This window comes from Rhodnius prolixus, unplaced genomic scaffold (genome assembly GCF_049639745.1).
Source record: "Rhodnius prolixus isolate KJV_2025 unplaced genomic scaffold, Rpr scaffold_6, whole genome shotgun sequence".
Lineage (NCBI taxonomy): Eukaryota > Metazoa > Arthropoda > Insecta > Hemiptera > Reduviidae > Rhodnius > Rhodnius prolixus.
The window spans coordinates 19,975,806-19,995,295 of NW_027411634.1; the positions used below are offsets into that span (position 1 = coordinate 19,975,806).

A 19,490-nucleotide genomic window follows, 5' to 3' on the forward strand; every position below is an offset into this window, starting at 1 on the left:
AAAGGAGCTCGGAATTAACTCGAACTATTAAGCTCGGAATTTCAACTCATTTAGAATAATTTATATGAGTAAGTGAAACATCCATTAATCCCACATATCTCAATAATTAAAAAAAAAAAAAAAAAAAAAAAAAAATGGTGTTAATGAAGGAACTAGAACTGAGACTACTTTTTTTTTGAATGAATATATTCATTACACTAAACTTATGGCAGAGTTATAATTGTGGGAGTTGAAAATACAATTGGAATGTTTTAGGTCTTAAACGAATATTACACTTATCTAAAACATAATTGTTAGTTTAAAATCTTAAAATAAAAATAAAGTGCTAAGCATAAAATTTATTTAACATACATGTATTTTCGCTCAGAGAAAAAGCTTTTGCAAAAATTTCTTTTATGAATATTCCCTTTAATGTTCAGTACTTACAAAATTATCCTTGATTAGTGATCATTTTGCACAGACTTATTTGATGTAAATTAATAAAATATAAATAAATTCTTGTTTTCCATAAAAACTAGCCAAATTTTATTTTATCCTTCTAAGGATTAATAAAACTGTCTCTTGAAACATTAAGGCTTAAATTATATTTTTTATTACGTTACAGAACCAGAACAATGTTATCTCTTTATTGCTGCAATATTTTAGAAAAGCTTCTTGAATCATTTTAATTTAGATTTTTCGTCGTAAATTTGATAAATATAATAAAATACTTGGAAAGTATAGTTTTTTTAACACTTTTGTAATAAATTAAGATGTTTAATTAAAAGTTACTTAAAGTTCTAATAGATAGCTCTGCTAGTACTACCCCCTCTATACTATAAAAGTAAAGCCTCACTTAGACTGTTTCAGTTCGCAAGGTATAATGGCGGCTGGTTATAGTGTCCTCTCTGTTTTTGCTTGTTATTTTGCCATGTTATCCTTTTCCGCTGGTTTAAATGTTCACCACAACAATCCAATCATTACTTCTGCTTATATAAACCAAATTAAAGACTCTGACGATCTTGAACTCTTCTTGATCGGTTACGAGCTCAGCCCGGACACGGAGGTGCGGCTAACTCCGGTGCAGGCTGCCCAGGGTGAGCCCTGCACCACTTTCTTGGATATTGAAACAAGAAGTAAGTGGTCAAACGGTACTGCAGCGCTTTATACTTTTGTATTGAAACAAAGTGCGCCAAAATTAAGTGAAAATTATATTTGTGTAAAACAAATATATAGGACTAAGTCAATCTTAAAAACGGGTGTGATTAGTACGTTGCCGAATGAAGTTATCAAATGGGTTCATCAGGGTGATCGAGGCATTGCTCATTTTGACAACAAGACCAGAAGGAAACGAAGGTACGTTGCTTGTTTTGTAAATACACCTTGTTTCTTCTTACCGTTAACAACCTATTTATACAGTTTTTTTGGAAAACTTCCAAATGTAGAAGATTTTTATTTTTTTCTGTGCAAACCAAGTATGTCAGAATTAGTTGAAACGAACTGAGTATTTATCTATGTTTGTAACCTTCTTGGGTACGTCTCACGTGTGCACAAACCTGATGACAACCTTCCTAACAACATAGGCTCTTAGATTAATTTTCTACGCCTAAACTAGTGATTACGGAATTTAAAATAATCAGTATTTTCTGTTCTTAATTGCCTTTAATAACGAATGTTATTATTGTTTCATACAAGATCATAAATAACTTATATTAACATTATAAATAAAGGTATATTTCGTTTGAATTTATTGTTGTTTACCAATACTCTGCTACTTTTTTAAGTTTTTTGATTAATTTAGGATCATTACTTTTAAAACTTACATCAAATGCGCACTCACATAATTTAGCATTTCAGAATATCTTAAGAATAAAAAATAAATTAAACAGGTGTCAAAACTAGTTATAGATATCGTAAAATGATTTTGAGGACATAATGTATTTAAATATCGTAAATAAATTTCAGTGTGATAAAAAAAACAAACTCTACTTTATCTGTATTTACCTTTTGAAGGAGGACGAGTGCAATGCTGTTTTACTTTAATGTTAAGGTTTTATCTCTTGAATTTGATCACTATTAGATAAAATATATTCACAAAATTTACGTGTCAAAAAATCGTGTTATGTTGAGTAAAAATGAGTTTTATTGTTTTTTTAAAGAAATAAAGAATTATTATTTTGCTTTAATCTAAAATTGTTTTCCATCTAAATAGTTTTATTAGAAAGTAAATTATGCCTATTATTTGCATCCTCTTTTGTTATTGCCATTGAAATCTTATAAAACCTTTTAAGATAATGTAGCAGAACTATAAGTCACTATAAAAAGATTGTGATGACCTTTTTTTGGGCTCATATATGTCTATAATGTTCATACAACTTATTATTTTCTAAGACATTGCCAAGTAAAGTGCAGTAACATGTATAAAAATAGAAATCGTGCAACATTCAGAATTAACTTTATGCATCATTTAGTAGAAGATCAAATTTAATAATTTTTTTTTTTTAACAGGATTGATTATCAAAATTGTAATTTGATGATTTATTTTGGTTTCATTAAAAACAAGATGGAATAGATCGAAAAAGTAGGGAATTTTTCTGGCTCTTTACTTATTCCAGATAAATGACTAAAAAAACTAAACTCCTAGAACTTTTACAAATATGAACTTTCTTTTACAGTGATACTTTTTGTCCAATATTTGCTAAATGATTAATTGTCTTCAAAGTTTTCTTACCATTATAACTAGGACATTTGAGGGAATAGATACTGGAACATTGAAATTATTTTCCTGAGAGAAATCTAAAAACAAAACATCACAGTACTTAAATGTGGGTGAACAATGTAAAGAAAGTTAAGCATGTTTATTGATCGATGAAATCACCTGATAATTGATCATATCATAACAGAAGAGAGAAACCTTAAAATTAAGTGAAACGTCACTTCTAGAGAGAGTCTTTAAAGCGGTTTCTTCAACTTGACATTCTAAAAGGATTCCTAACTACATCTATGCGTACCAAATGTACAAAATAAATTTAAGACTACTTCTTTAGGGGGAAAAAAATGTTCTAATTTATTATTTGAAAAATATGTTGTATAACCATTCATTTTGTTTACTTTTTTTAATGGTATGCAACCAAAGCTAGACAATTGTCCATTAATCTGTTTAAACAATCATCTTTCTTTCTACAAAACTAATCTCAATTTATACCTACTTTTTGACATGATCACACTTTTAAGAAGTTTCATAGAATTTTTCTTACTTTTAATAAACGCCTTAAGATATTAAGATCTCAATTTGGGAAGATCAGTTTCTGTTAACTCCTGTGATTATAGTTATTTTATGCATGCTTTTATTAAATGAAAACTTTTTAAATTATTTTTTTGCTGCAGAAAAATCGAAGTTACTTTGACCCACTTTTTTTTCTTTTCGAATTATTTCAAAAACTTAGGCCAGTAAAATAGTTAAATAATTTACTTAATAGAATTGCTTCGGTTTTAATTCATTATTACAAATGTTTATATGTTCATTTCTTAAATCTTATGTCTTTTTAAACTAATTTTGACCATTTTTTTTTAAATTTATGATCTTTATTTTTGTTAATTTTGTGCTAATTGTCAGGGTTACTTTGACCCATTTATTAATTTTTATTTAAAGTATACATTTGTGTTTCTTGGGCTGTGTTAATGAAGGCCCATGTACAAGTTACTTTAATAAATGACTTTTCTAATTGGGGGAAAAAAATTACTATTATCGCATTTAAATACTTTACTCAAAAACATTTACTTCTGATAAAATTATGTTTAAAAAAACAAAAATAAACGTTAATTTAGTACTTATAATTGTAAATTTTTTGAAAACTGAAGAGTCCTCTTTTGTCTAGCAACTTATGAAGATTTATTTTATTTAAAAAATCAGCCCAATCATATTCTAAGTGCTCTTTTTTTTTTTTTTTTGAGACCTCATCCATGACTTTTTGGACTTCACAAATTTATTGTCATTATATTGTTAATAGGCACTGCAAAAACCTTAACTTTATTTTAGCTTTTTCTTAAACTTGCATAACAGTGAAAAGTTTCATTATTTGGGCGCTTAATATTTTGTGTACTTATACTGTATTTATAAAATACTTATTATTGTTCTTAAAACAAAAAACCCCATTGGCTTCCAAATTTCAAGTTTTCCAAAATTTTGCGCTTCATTTAATTGTTTAAAGAGCAATATTACTAACTTATCATTTATTTTTATGTATAAAATAAAATATATTTTTTTCTGGCTGTGGGCAAAATTAGCCCCAATGCCCCTTTTTGGGTATACCTAATACTTACCACCACAATTATGGGGTTTATTTTTTTACTTGTTCCGTACAAGTAAAGAATAATGCTTGTTTTTAAATACATTATAAATGATATACGACATTCGCAGATTTTCATATTATGTTAAAAATATGGGGGATGAATTTTGTAGAAATATTAAAAACTTTTTAATAAGACAATGTGGAAATAAAGTAAAGTAAAGGTAAAGTAGCCATTTATTAAACATAATACGAGGGTCGTTTGAAAAGTCCGTGCAAAAATAAAAACTACTTAATTTTTTGGGGTAAATCTTTTTTATTTTTCAACATAGTCTCCTTTTAGGCTTATACACTTGGTCCAACGCTGCTCTAGTTTGTTGATCCCTTCCGAATAATAGGATTGGTCCAAGTCTGAAAAATAGCCATTCGTTTCTGCAATCACCTCCTCGTTTGAATAAAATCTTTTTCCCGCCAGCCATTTCTTCATATTGGGGAAGAAATAGTAGTCCGAGGGAGCCAAGTCTGGAGAATAGGGGGGATGTGAAACGAGTTGGAACCCTATTTCCATTAATTTTGCGACCACAACAGCTGAGGTGTGAGCTGGTGCGTTGTCGTGATGGAAAAGGACTTTTTTGTGGGCCAGTCGTGGGCGTTTTTCTTGCAGCTCGGTTTTCAAACGGTCCAATAACGATGAATAATATGCACCTGTAATAGTTTTACCCTTTTCCAGATAGTCGATGAGGATTATTCCTTGCGAATCCCAAAAGACAGTCGCCATAATCTTTCCGGCCGAAGGAACGGTCTTTGCCTTTTTTGGCGCAGATTCCCCCTTGGTAACCCATTGTTTAGATTGTTGACGAAACGACGCTTAAAGTCCTGCGGATTCTTCTGGAACAGCTGCAAACCGTCCTTGCAACACTTCACACGATTTCGTTCTTGGTCAAGCGTGAGCAATCGCGGCACCCATCTTGCGGATAGCTTTGTCATGTCCAAATGTTGATGCAAAATATTATGTACCCCTTCATTCGAGATGCCCACAGCACTAGCAATCTCACGCACCTTCACTCTTCTGTCATCCATCACCATATCATGGATTTTATCAATGATTTCTGGAGTAGTAACCTCAACAGGGCGTCCAGAACGTTCAGCGTCACTTGTGCCCATATGGCCACTCGGAAAATTTTGAAACCACTTATAAACTGTTCTAATCGAAGGTGCAGAGTCACCATAATGTTTAACAAGCTTCTCTTTAGTCTCCTGAGGCGTTTTGCCTTTCATAAAGTAGTGTTTAATCAACACACGAAATTCTTTTTCGTCCATTTTTTGAAAATCACTCGACTTTCTCGATTCAAACGAATGCCAAACACAAAGAAATAGACCGATCTGGCTGAAACTTTGTGTGTATTCTTCCAAGAGATGCTATTAACTAAACATAACCTCGATACGCGCCAGTGGTGCTATCTCTCTGACTTTGCACGGACTTTTCAAACGACCCTCGTAGTTTAAAAAGTTTGAACAGTAATTGTACTGTACTGCGCATGCACTAAAAAAACAGGCCACACCTCCGGGTAACTATTCTTTACATTTGCCCTCCAGTCTATTAAAGTATTGGCATCGCCAGTATTTTGCAAGAAAAAGCAATCTTTTTTTTTTATCATTTTGGCGTTAATCGAAACTGCTGCTTCTTTGATGGCCCTTGATTCAGAAGAATTATTTCTTCTATTTATTTTAAGAGAAGCAGTTTTGACATTTGACCACAAAATAATCGTATTGATAAAACACTACATACTTTAAAAAAATATTAACCTATTTTCTTCTTATTGCAAGGTCGCTCTGTGAGAGAAGGCCGTTTCTTTTGTTTTGATGTGGACTAGTTAAACCAGCTGAACTTGTTCACTAACATCTGGCCTGGCCACTAGTTCCTATATTGTTGTATGAAAGTGGCTCCCCCTAAGTATAACTAGAGGGCAGCAATTTCACTAGCAAATGGCATTTGGCGTGAACCACTCACATAACCTCTCGTAGTGCGGCTTTTCTTAATAATTGCTAGCTGATTGCCAATGCCTACTGGATCTCGTATTGCTAAAAATTGAGATCATTGTAGCATTGACTAATTTTACTATACATCACGTCCAGTAACTGCGTGCCTTTGTTTTTTTTTAACTGATTTAAACATTTTGGTTCGGTAATTGCTAAATAATGAGCCCATTATTGCACTAAACTTAGTGGAGACAGTTTTAAGTTCAATCACTAGTGAGAATATTATTTTGGAAATGCTCTTAAATTAAATCAAGTTGCAGAAAACCAAAGAGAACTTACTTAAATATTATAGTAAGTTACTAGTTAACAGAAGGATTATATTTTATACTACTTCAAGTTAAGGAAACAATTCTGAGTATAATATAATTAAATAAATTGTAAAAAAATAAAGTACAAAATGGCCACTTTATTTTATTTATTTATTTTTTTTAATTTTTACACTATCACTGCTCAAGTTGATCCAAAATTCTAAATTCAAAAACCTAACTACATACCTTCAACATGAAGCATTTCTGTTGTAAGTTTGAAGTAAGTAATGCCTATATTTTTATGCGGGTTTTGCGTCCACCTAACAAATTAGATGTTGTGGTCGATGCGAATAGAGAACGTACATTTTCTATAACTTTCTCATATTAATCATTAAATAAAATCCTAAGGCTTATACCGGGAATTGAACCCATTAACACAATACGAGGTGTGGCTATTAAATAACGAGACTGATGCTGCTACAGAAGAACTATGCATGCGCCAAATCCTAACGACCGACAGCAGGTGCAGCGTAAAGCCTTCTCTTTCGATTGCAGTGTCTCACATGTTTGTAGTGAAATCAGTCTGACCGGAATCGTCGTTTGTGTAAGAGGTGTAAGTTTTGATTTGCCGAAAACATGATACTACACATGTAGTAGAGCAACGAATTGTCGTGAAATTTCACATGAAACTGGGTAAAACCGCTACTGAAACTTATCTTTTATTAAAAGAAGTTTATGGCGATGAATGTTAATCACGTGCGCGAGTTTTTTTTGAGTGGTTCAAGCGTTTCCAAGATGGCTGAGAAGACGTCGGAGATGATGACCACCCGGATCGCCCTTCCACGTCCAAAACGGATGAAAATATCGATTATAATTAATCAACATTACTACCGGTGAGGTGTAACGCTCAACTCTGGTGAAAGAATAAGGAAAAAAACGATCCGATTTCTGGAAGAACAAGTCACGGGGTTCTCCATCAAGACAAAGCGCCGGCTCACACTGCAAACGTCTGTCAAAACGTTTCTAGCCAAGTAAAACATCCCAGTTTCTAGGCCATCCGCCTTATTCGCCTGTGACCTGGCCCCATATGACTTTTATCTGTTCCCCTAAGTCAAATCTGCATTAAAAAGGAACACGATTTCAGTCCGTTGAAGCTGTGAAAGAAAAAGCTGCACGCGTCCATGCAGGAGCTCACAGAAGGAAAAGACTTCCAGCATTGTTTCGAACAATGGTAAATTCGCATGGAGCGTTGTAGGGATAGGGGAGGGGTGTATATAGAACTAAATATGTATAAATTTGAAATAAAATGTTTTACAGCAGTAGTCTCGTTATTTAATAGCCACACCTCGTACATGTTAGCTTTGCTAAAGTTGAAAGAGATGTTTTTCATTCCTGCGTATATTTGGACAAAATTTGGACTCATTGCTCTTCCCACGTTTGTACATCAAATTTAGCCATCGTTACACAATAATATAATTATATAAGTAAAATAAATAACAATGAACCCATAAATATATACAATATAAAACAACACTTCTATCCTAAACAGATTCTGCTAGGATGTATCTATTAAATTAAGGCAGTTATTATTATTGTTATTTTGCAGATAATATATTGCAAATAAATATTTCTTTCCAATTGGTTATGATGACCCATTTTACTTTAGTAAGTTTATTAAGTGGTTGACCACTATGAAATTAATGTTGAGGTTATGATAAATAAAGAGTTGCTTACCAACAGTCAGGGTTTAGGTACAATTGGTTTTATAATTGGGTTAGGTTTGAATTTTAAAAGCAAACATTATTATTGATGTTTATATTTTAAATATTTATCTAATTGTGTTACATGAAATATCCATTACGAGGGAGTGAACAAAAAAAATGTAATTATTTTTTTAAATTTTTTCGCTACAAAGTGGTTTAAGTAGAATTTTATTGTTATCTTTCTTTTGATTATTTCTATTTTTGGACGTATCGGAGTAACTTACGTTTTAAAATGAAAAATTACTTACAGGATTTTCCAATTTGTGCTTAGCGGGATATTTCTGTTCTATGGTTTTTACATTTTTATTAGCAATCTTTATTTTTTGGGGAAACTTAGATTGGGGGGTGGCTCAATAAAATGGAAAGTGTTCAAGTAGAAAGAATCAAGTGTTCTCTCGTCTGTCCATCACTGTAATGCTATCAGAAGCTTTTAAAGAATAGAAAAATCTCAAGGGGGCAGTAGCTGGATTATAACCCGGTATTTCCGCGTAGGATCCAGTTTGCTAAGTCCTTAATTAACCCTTCTAATCCTAATAATAAAAAAAAAGGAAGTCCTGTGCCTCCTGAGCGCCTTATATCGCCTCCTGAGCGTCTTATGTCACCTCCTGAGCGTCTTATATCGCCTCCTGAGCATCTTATGTCGCCTCCTGAGCGTCTTATGTCACCTCATGAGCATCTTATGTCGCCTCCTGAGCGTATTATGTCACCTCCTGAGCATCTTATGTCGCCTCCTGAGCGTCTTATGTCGGTGGATCCCTACAAACAAAAAGACCCACTCCCTCCATTACAAAAATTTTGTAAAAACCACTTCCTTCTTTTTGGTTTGTTCTTAAAAAACAGATATTTACGGTGTAAACCTAAAAACAAAAACTCTGAACGATTGACCAACGCCTCTTACCGTAGTGTAAGAGAAAGTTAAATAAGTTGAGTAATTGGAAGTATGTTCAGTAAGTATAGTACATTGTATTGTATAATACATAAGTATAGTTCCAGTAGGTCAATGATACTTGTATAACGCGTTTGTTGTACTATTTATTGATTGATAAGAATTTTATTTGTTTCAATTCTGTTTTCTTTATTTTAATTGACACCAACCTTCCTTTCATTCTGTCACCATCATTTAGACATTAAATAAGTTTGAATCAATTATTCAGTCAATGAAAGTCGAAAGTTAAATGTATTAGATATATAATTTTCTAACAGTTAATTTACACATAGCATTATTCCCACAGATGTCGCTAGTATTGTTAAATAATGTTATTTTAATTAAGTACGCATTTCAGATTAATTCTTCAATTTTACAAAAGCCTATCCAAGAGAGATTTTGTAAACTTTTGGTCTTTAAGTAATGTCGGATACAGTTTGTCTTTATGATTAAATAATACATTTCAGTCATACTTATACAGCCACTACTCTGAACATATGCAGATGGCATAGCCATTCTAGCTTCAAGTACACATCCTTCATCAGCTTCTTACAAGTTACAGACACACATAAAATAGAATCCTGGGCAAAGAAGTGAGCGTATCAAAATGTACCCACAGAAATGCCAACTACAATGTCAGCTTCTTCAAAAACAATCTTCTTCCTTGCATAGATCTTGGTGCGCTACCTTGGGCTCTACACAGACAAATGACACGTGGAACCTACACAATAGACTTAGAAGGGCAAGCAATGATAAAACGTGCGAAAATGCTTTACAGACTTCTTGGACGACGCTCCAAATTGCCCATAGAACTCAAACGTTTAATATACAATACTATTCTCAAACCTATGTGGACTTACGGACTAGAGCTGTGGAGTTCAGCCAAACCTACAAACATACGGACTGTACAAGACATTTAAATCAAAACTATTCCAACAGATAGTTGACGCTCCTTCGTAAGTAGTTAACCTAACTCTTCTTAACCTCAACATCACATTCGTACAACAACAAGACAAAATATTTACAAGTTCCTCAAGTCATAATGCTCTCTCAATTTGCTCTAATCTTCTCGTACAAACTCTCGGCCTTCTCCGACAATCCACCACGCTGACTGAATCCGCCAATGACCTCGGGTCTTCCTTGGTAACTGAAGATCAACATAATCGTCTGTTTGTTTCTAGTCTAGGTTAGTTTCATGCATTCTCCGCCTAAGAGGTCTGTAAATTAAGTAATGAGACTGATTTTTTTAATTTTTTTTTTTATTCAAAAAGAATTACAATTCTATATTGTCACCTTCAAAATAACTTCCTACTGAAGCCACACAGCGCTGGAGACGTTTCTTCCACTCCTCATAGCAGTGCTCGAACTCCGATACTGGAATAGCCTTCAGCTGGTCGGTTACAGCCGTTTGAATGTTTTCGACTGTCCTAAAATGAGTTCCCTTGAGGTGATTCTTCAACTTCGGGAAGAGAAAAAAAGTCACAAGGACTCAAGTCAGGCGAATAAGGAGGCTGAGGAGCTACAGAAATGTTTTTACTGGCCCAAAACTCTGTTTATTGAAATTGCTGTGTGACAAGGAGCATTATCATGGTGCAACACCCACTTGTTCTTCATGTTTGGTCTCACAAGAATGACCCTTTTTCGAAGTTTTTCGAAGAACCTCTCGGTAAAAGTGTTGATCGTTGACCGTTTGGACCTTGAGGTAGAAACTCTTTTGTGGACGATTCCGTGGATATCGAAAAAAACAAATCAGCATGCATTTTTGATCTTTGGACTTCGCCATCCTTGCTTTTTTGGGCCTTGGAGAGGATGAAGTCCTGTGGCTCCTCAGCCTCCTTATTCGCCTGACTTGAGTCCTTGTGACTTCGACCAGCTGAAGGCTATTCCAGTATCGGAGTTCAAGCACTGATATGAGGAGTGGAAGAAACGTCACCAGCGCTGTGTGGCTTCAGAAGGAAGTTATTTTGAAGGTGACAATATGGAATTGTAATTCTTTTTGAATAACAAATTTTATAAAACCAGTCTCATTACTTAATTTACAGACCTCGTAATTTGGGGGATTCTGTTTCATTCGGAAGCCCAGGTAGCGCTTGCCCATTTCAAAATCTTTTTCGCTTATTGTATCAACTTAAAAAACCCAATTCTCACAAATAGAGTAGCTAATATACATTTAAGAATATTACAATTTAAAAGTAAAGTAAGGTAATCGCCTATTTTTTCAGGCCGACTTTACGTCCAACTACCAATTAGGTGTCGTGGACGGAGGCGACTAGCAAACATACTTTACTGTAAATTTCTTTTATTAACCATTAAATAAAATCCAAGGCCTGGAGACCGGGAATCGAACCCAGTACCACAATACATATTAGCTTCGCAGGTCTCGCCTCTAACCGCTCTGCTACCGTGGCGCCTTATTACAATTTATTATTTATATACATATTTTTTTTATAAAATGGTTCTCTGTCTCTTTTATTAACTCTCTTGATAAAAAGAGAATTTTATTTATTTACGAGCCGGTAAATGGGGTGCCTTGAGCCATCAGAGCTCCTCCCCATATATTTATTTATTACTTTGACCTTGGCCAAGTTCTTTCATGTATTTATTTCAAATTACATCATCCATGAACTGTGGGTCATCGTGTTATATATGTGTGTACGTTTGACACTAGCTCGCAGCTACTGAAATGTATACATATTAGCTCTGTTTATGAAAATAGTTTTTTTTAAGTTAAAAGTTATTGGTTTACTGGGGCTGTAAATCTATAGTTAATTCTGTCGAAATACCGAACCAGGGAACTGTAACTTCCAGAGAGGGACTCCTGCAAGATCGGAAGTTGATATTAGTATGCACAGCTGTTGGGAACTATTTGGCTGCAATTATTGTCTTTGGCTCATCTCTATCAATAGCCTTCTTAATTTTACTGCTTACCAAAGATTTCAGGCTAAAAATAAATTATTATTATTTCCTTTTTCTTCTTGCTCTAATGAGATAAGGTAATCTTACCCATTTTTGGTTTGGAATGTTTACCTGAGGTATCCGTTTTGATGTACCACGTTTACGAAAAAGTGATTTTAAAAACATGGCCTCTTCTCTCTGAGTCTCTGTAAATAATAATTCAATGATTAGTTATTATTGAAATTTCCTAGTAAATATTTGTAACTAGAAATTAATTCAGATACTAAATTACAACAAAAAATATATATGTAATCCGAAAATCCCAGCACTGATCAAAAAATTGTTAATCACAGTTATGTATCGTTAAATTTTTAAGAATCCACTGACAGATTGAACTTTGTTTGCACGCGTAGATTTCGACCTCAACCAAGATAATTTTTATTATTATTACTATTATTATTTTTATGATTTAGGGCGCGTCAACATCTAAGGTTATTGGCGCCCGGAGCTTTTTTCAGTGCACTGCCGGCCTCCGGACTGTGTTCTCTCATTACAGACAACACAGCGAGCTGTAAGACTCTCCTAGGAAGAGAAAAATCTAAGGGTCAGCAGCTGGATTCGAACCTGGGACCTCCCCGCGTGGGAATCCAATACACTAACCGCATAGCTAATCCCTTCCCTTATTATTAATATTATTATTTTTTTTTTTATGATTTAAGGCGCGTCAACGTCTGAGGTTATTAGCGCCCGGAGCTTTTTCCAGTGCACGGCCGGCCTCCGGACAGTGTTCTCTCGTTACAGACAACACTGTCCATCACCGGACAGTGAGCTGAAAGAAGCTCCTAGGAAGAGAAAATCTAGGGGTCAGCTGCAGGATTCGAACCCGGGACCTCCGCGTGGGAGTCCAGTATGCTAACCTCATAGCTAATCCCTTCCCTTATATTATTTTTTTTTATGTTTTAAGGCGCGTCAACATCTAAGGTTATTGGCGCCCGGAGCTTTTTTTTAGTGCGCCGCCGGCCTCCGGACAGTGTTCTCTCGTAACAGACAACACTGTCCATCACCGGACAGTGAGCTGTAAGAAGCTCCTAGGAAGAGAAAATCTAAGGGTCAGCTGCTGGATTCGAACCCGGGACCTCCGCGTGGGAGTCCAGTATGCTAACCTCATAGCTAATCCCTTCCCCGAACCCGGGTATTATTATTATTATTATTTAAAACCCTCCTCCGAAGGTTCACATTTCATAACGATCGCAGTAATATTAACTGAAATATTTTGATAACAGTCAACCTTGTGCTATCTTTTCTTCGGGCAAGGAATGGTCATTAGATTGATATTAGATAAGTAATTGCCAGAAGGAAGGCCAACCAATCCTTACAATATCTAGCGCTACATGCTTGGCCAGATGTTCTGAGGATAGCTTCCTTTGAAGCACTATGCTTAATCATTCAGGAGTAAATTTGAATTGGACCATCCATTCTGAATCCAGATTTGTTTCATTCTTTAACTGTAAATTTCTAAAAGCCATTCAATTATTGAATGAGTAACACAGGTAATGTTATACTGAAGCAGTTGCCAACTAGCCACTTAGTTACAGACATTGATGCTGTATTACTAAAAAAACATTTCATTCTCATTTAGATATTCTTTGACTCATGACCTTCATGCAGTAAAGGCTGCAATTGGATGAAAGCTGTGCTAACCATTGGTGCATGAACAATTAAGTAACAATGAATTGAAATATTCCAGATATTGTATTTGTATTCATTGTTTAACATCTTGGCACCTGATTCATAGAGAAAATAAATGTACACTGTTTTTTTGTCTATTTAAAGCCTTCTTACGTAAACAAGTCAATTATGACTCGTCCACATCTTATATGTTTGTTACCACTAACATTTGCTTGCAAATGTTTTACCCAATGTGGAAACAAAAAACATTGGCTTGCATTCAAAATCATTTGTGAAATATTTTTATTTTTATTTTACTCCTATTTTAATGTTTTAATTTAATGCGCGTCAAAATTGAGGTTAATGGCGCTCAGAGTTTTATCCTGTGTACTTTTTTCCAATATCCAGTGTTTTATTTATTTTTTTTAAATAATGTAATGGATTCACATTCTTTGTGTTGTAATTCATAATAAAGACTTAACTAACCCATAAAGTTTTAAGTGTTACGATACTTGGAAGTCTTTTAAACTAATACTAGAGCTAAAGCAATCGACTTAATATAGCGTTTTCACTGTAAGTTTTAATATTGCTATCTTTTAGTACATCGACCGCGAACTTAGTTCCAACGCAGTTTTCCATTTGATAACGAAAGAGGGATCTGTTTCAATCAGAACTCCAGTTGTGGGTGAATGGACAGCAAAATAATTTGTGTATTTAAGAGGGTTAATAGTAAATAAACTGCAGTAAAAAGCTGCAATAAATTTTGTAAGACCTTATTGTGATAGTTGCAGTAAATTGAAAGAAGAGTAGGTTATTGTGATCCTAAATGGCAGGATGTCCTACTTTCTGGTACTAACTGAGGTCCTGCATTCAGCTGGTATAGGGATGTTGCTCTAAGTGTAAGGAACTGGAGATCATTCTATCAAATGTGTAAGATAATTGAGCATAAGTGTAGAGCATGTGAAGACAGAATATGAGAGCATGGAGCCAGAGTATTGAGGGAAATATTCATAGCGAAGGCAGCGGATATTCCAGAACAAACTCTGGAGAAGATTATGTAGAAATGGCGATTGAAGTGAATATATACGAGAATGAGAGTGCTACGATATGGAAATGATTTCTTTAAGTTTCTTGTATTTAAGGATTATACTAAGGATTATCTTGTATTTAATGATATATTAAGTTTCTTGTATTTAAGGGTGTTCATTTTAAGACGGCTCAAATGCATTTCATGCTTAAACGGTTAATCTGAGCGAAAAATGATAGAGGAAAAATTTGTTGCCCGTCACCTCTAGTTTCAGAATATGTGACTTGATTTTAAATTCCTGTCCGCATACGCGGCTGACGCGTGACCAAAAGTGAGGGTTCGCAGTTGACCCCCATTTTCATATACATAGTTTTAAAGAGTAAAAAAGTAATTAAAGAAACCGGAAACCTCAATTCGATATCTTCAAAATTAAAGGTGCTAGGTCACTTTAAAATCTGGTATTTTTGCACTTTACATAGCTTGTACTGTGTCTTCAAAGGTGCCTCCTCAGACACAGAGAGCAGTTAATAACCTGGTTTGTCTGAGGAGGCACCTTTGAAGACACAGCACATGCTTCACAAGTCGGATAAAGTGCATTATTTGATAAATTAAGGAATAAGTTTGATCCTTTACATGAAAGATATTGATCACTTAAATATGTGGCAGGAGGTTTCCAATTTTTTTTGGAGGTTTCCAATACCAGATTTTGAAATGGCCTAGCGCCTTTAATTTTGAAGATATCGAATTGCGGTTTCCGGCAAGATATTCTTACCGTAATCATAGGCCAAGAAGTCTTGGATACTGGGCGCATTAAAATGATGTTACGGTTGCTTTTATTTGATGATAAAACAAATTTATCCTGATTCACCCACAACCATTACATTACTCTACATGTTTTAACATCTTCATTTATTATTATTTTTTTACTTTGCGTCACCGATAACATTTTTTGCAGTCAGAGAACCTCCCAAAACGTGTATTTCTGGTGGAAAATTAATATTGAAAACCGATCGCGAATAGATAAAATTGTAACTTTGATCTTAAATAGCTCAACAAATATTAGTGATATCAAAACGGGATTAACGTCATTTTTCACAGTTTTTTATGTAGTTTTCATAATCATTGTCAAAACCAATGGTCCTCATAAAACTCCAAACCGGTTTTTAGCCGTAACTCCGCCAAAAATAAAGATACAGCATCGGGGGTGGAAAATTTGAAAACTAGACCGAAAAAAACATATAGTTTACTTCGTGGGTTTTTTCGAAATTCCGCTTTCCTAAAAAGTTATTAGCGATTGGTGCGTTTTAAATGGATCACCCTGTATATTACTTGAATTTTCTCACTTAAAGTTAATTGAAATTCATTATTACAGATTATATGGCTAAAAATGTTTCTTTGTATTCAGAGAAATGCAGAATAATAACAACAATTATCTTTATCATTTTCATTGTTTAGTACAATAAAAAATAGATGTTGAATTTAGTAAAATTGACTGACCTACTCATAACCTACGGGGCCGCAGTCTGATGGGTTGTCTTTAGTACAAAGATTTATGCATTATTACAAAATAAAATTAATAAAAATAATTATAATGTGACAAAATAAGGTAAAAAACAAATAAAATGAAATAAATGTTAATAAAAATAGGACTTACCATTAAAGCTACTGTAAATTAATTATTTAATACTTACTGTCTCCAAAAATGCTATTATATCAGAAATTTAGCAAGTAATCCGACGAGAAATATCTAGCATAAACAATGCTATTATATTTGAAGTGTATTTCAGCATTATTGATTAACTTATTGGTTGTGGAATTATTTGGGGTTAGAATTGAACAACGTCAGAAGAATTGGTTCTAAAAAGAACAACAATCTTTGATCATATTCTTCGTTAATAAGAGACGATTATTGATAGATGCTAAAAATAAGTAAAGCAAGAAAAATAATGTCTATTCTAAAAGAGGATCAACACCAAGAAATTTTTACGCAGTGTTCAAGTGTTATATTGAAAATGTTAACTATTTAAAATGATTACTCTTTGTTCGATGTACTAAAAGATAACAATATTAAAACTTACGCTGAAAACGCTATATTAAGTCGATTGCTTTTGCTAGTATATTAGTTTAAAAGACTTCCAAGTATCGTAACACTTAAAAGCTTTATGGGTTAGTTAGTCTTTATTACGAATTAACTAACACTACAATCGGTTTAATGGAGTTTAAATTAATATGAATGATGTTTACCAAAAAGGTTCTTTAATGAAATATTTGTTTATTAAAGCTATATTTAGGTTTGTTAGTTTGTGAACGCCTAGCCGAGTTAATTGATAAAGGAGTTCTGCTTAAGTAAGTATTTGCTGACAAACAGTCTGTATAGTGTATAACTACGTATATGTACGTTATTTGCTGAATATTAATATTTCTTCACTACTATAATGAATAATGCATATAAGCGGTTCTTTTAATAGCTTTATTTTCCTGTTTAGTCATATTAAAAAAATGTAATATTTAAGCAAAAAAAAAATAAAACTTAAAGGAAATCCGGGTAAAAAATGTTGCGTGATTATTTAAAATTGATGGGGGCCATCTAAAATTGAGTTTTAGAGTTTATAAGCAGTGGCGTAGCTTTTCTATTTGGTCTTAGGCTACGAGGCTACCAAAAAATATATTTTTTTAAAAGTGTAAATCGCTTTTATTAGACATTATTTATTTATTTGATTGTTACACCAGCGCTAGCCACACCAGGGCCGACTCTAGGTTTTTTGAGGGCCCCTTTGTAAAGGAAATTAAGTGACCACAGCCAACTAGATTAAAAATTATACAGTAATTAAAGCGATCAAAATAAATAGACCAAGCTCACGGTCGGTATTCTGAAGATTCTTTTTTGGCAGGCATTCTTTTTAAAACTGTGCTTTTTTGATTCGTTTTAATCGCCTCTTTCAGGGTCTTGCCTCTTGTGTGGAGGGCAAGTGCCGATGGCCACTAGAAGCAATGTGGGCCCCGGCACTTGTTCGGGTAAACTAGGTGCTAACACCAGCCCAGAGCTGAACTATTAGTAACAATGTCAATAATACTATTGGATATTACTGCACATTCACTAAATGAAGGTTCAAAATTACCCAGCGGTAACACATCCTTAGTCATCTCTAGAACTAACTATTCTCTTCAGAAGAGATGAAATCGCGATTTAATCGCCTACGAGGATGATCTGGGAAGGTGATAAGATGTTAAATGGCGGACAAGAGAATTAGTATGAGACTGTATAAGTACTGATAAAAGTTTTTGTAACGAGTTCGAACAATCAGAACTTACAAATAGAATTTATGTGTGGATGGTTAGTTTCGAAACATAAAATGGAACGTTAAACGATAGTGCGGAGAATTGACGACTGAAGAGATTGAATTCTTTAAAGATTCGAGTCCCTAAAGTTCAATTACTTAGCCCAAATGGCAAATTAAATGTCATTTCTAAAAGCAGTTTCTTATGTACAAACAGTTTTTTGTATGTTTATCGAAAAAATTTCAATCCTTTTTCAAACTTTCGACAAACAAACCAGGTTGGGTAAGGGGCCTTACATAAGTGGGGCTAACTCCTCTCCCATTCGATGTACACCGTCGAAAAAAGGCACATCTACATGAAATTCCGAATCGAATGACACCTCATTCATGAAAATCGGTTCGCGCGTTTAGGCGCTACGTTGTTTACAAAAAAAGGTAACAACAACAAGAACAATTTTTGAAAATGCCGTTTTTTCTCATTTTCAGCAACTTTTTTCCCGAAATAGAAAGAAAATTGTCAAAGTTGGGTGTTTTCCAACGTTACGCTTTTTCGTGCACTTTTTGATGATCAACCCTCATACTGGACAGTTTTAATTCCCTAATTTGATAATTATTTTAAGAAAAATACGGTACAGATGAGTCCAAAATTCAGAGCAAGTTTGCCAAGGTAAGGTTTTATTGAATATAAATTTGAACAAAACCGCCTACCCATGTAGAATAGCCTCTCTACGCTACAGTTCACAATTACGCTTTGCCGAATTATACTAGAGATTCAGAACTTTATTGTTAGCGGTTATATCGGAGATTATTCAGTAAACCATCGCCTTTATTGAGTTTTTAATCCACTGAAGTTAGTTCACGTTATATTAGTGAATTCTATGCAATCGGTAAAAATACATTATATGAACATAATTGTAAATATGTTTCTGGTCTATCTATAAAATTGCCAACGCCTAGAAATAAAACAAAAATTTATTATGAGGCAGGAGTAGACTATCCAGTTTTACTTTGATGTATTGAGTATAGTATACTTAACCAAGACAAACTCTTAAATATTACTTTATGGGAAAGAATTATTGCTGGCAGGCTGAAAATCTCCGCCATAAAACTCAAATTCCTTCAATGATTCACTTTACTTTCACTTTCAATTTAATTTTTCAACTTTTTATTACAGTTTTTCTCCCATTCAGTAATCATTCTAATCATAAAGTTTTATCACCTGACTAGTACTCCCACATCGACAGGAGGAAGTTGCAGTTAATATGGATGATATTATACTTTAATATGGAAAAATGTATTAATTGTAAATGTGGTAAGTTGGAAAATGAAAATCAGTTATTAAATTATTATATTGTATCCGTATTAATGATTTTTGGGA

At 33.8% G+C, this 19,490-nt stretch overlaps 1 protein-coding gene and 1 long non-coding RNA gene across 7 annotated transcripts in view; one reads left to right on the plus strand and one right to left on the minus strand.

Annotated features, from left to right (window-relative positions):
* Positions 1 to 857: 857 nt before the first annotated feature.
* Positions 858 to 19,490, plus strand: part of LOC141460436 (unextended protein-like) — an 89,512-nt gene continuing 70,879 nt past the window's right edge. For all 6 annotated transcript variants that reach the window (XR_012462052.1, XR_012462051.1, XR_012462053.1 and 3 more), the window contains exon 1: positions 858 to 1,335. Coding sequence is in view for 1 of the 6 variants with exons in the window: in XM_074140428.1 (XP_073996529.1) it covers positions 863 to 1,335 (473 nt within the window). In the remaining 5 variants the exon portion in view is untranslated. The remainder of the gene's footprint in view (positions 1,336 to 19,490) is intronic.
* The window catches only part of LOC141460439 (uncharacterized), a 55,406-nt gene continuing 44,532 nt past the window's right edge, over positions 8,617 to 19,490 (minus strand). The window contains exons 2-3 of the long non-coding RNA XR_012462057.1: positions 12,272 to 12,345; positions 8,617 to 9,075 (exon numbers count right to left, since the gene is read on the minus strand). This is a non-coding gene — a long non-coding RNA (uncharacterized lncRNA). The remainder of the gene's footprint in view (positions 9,076 to 12,271; positions 12,346 to 19,490) is intronic.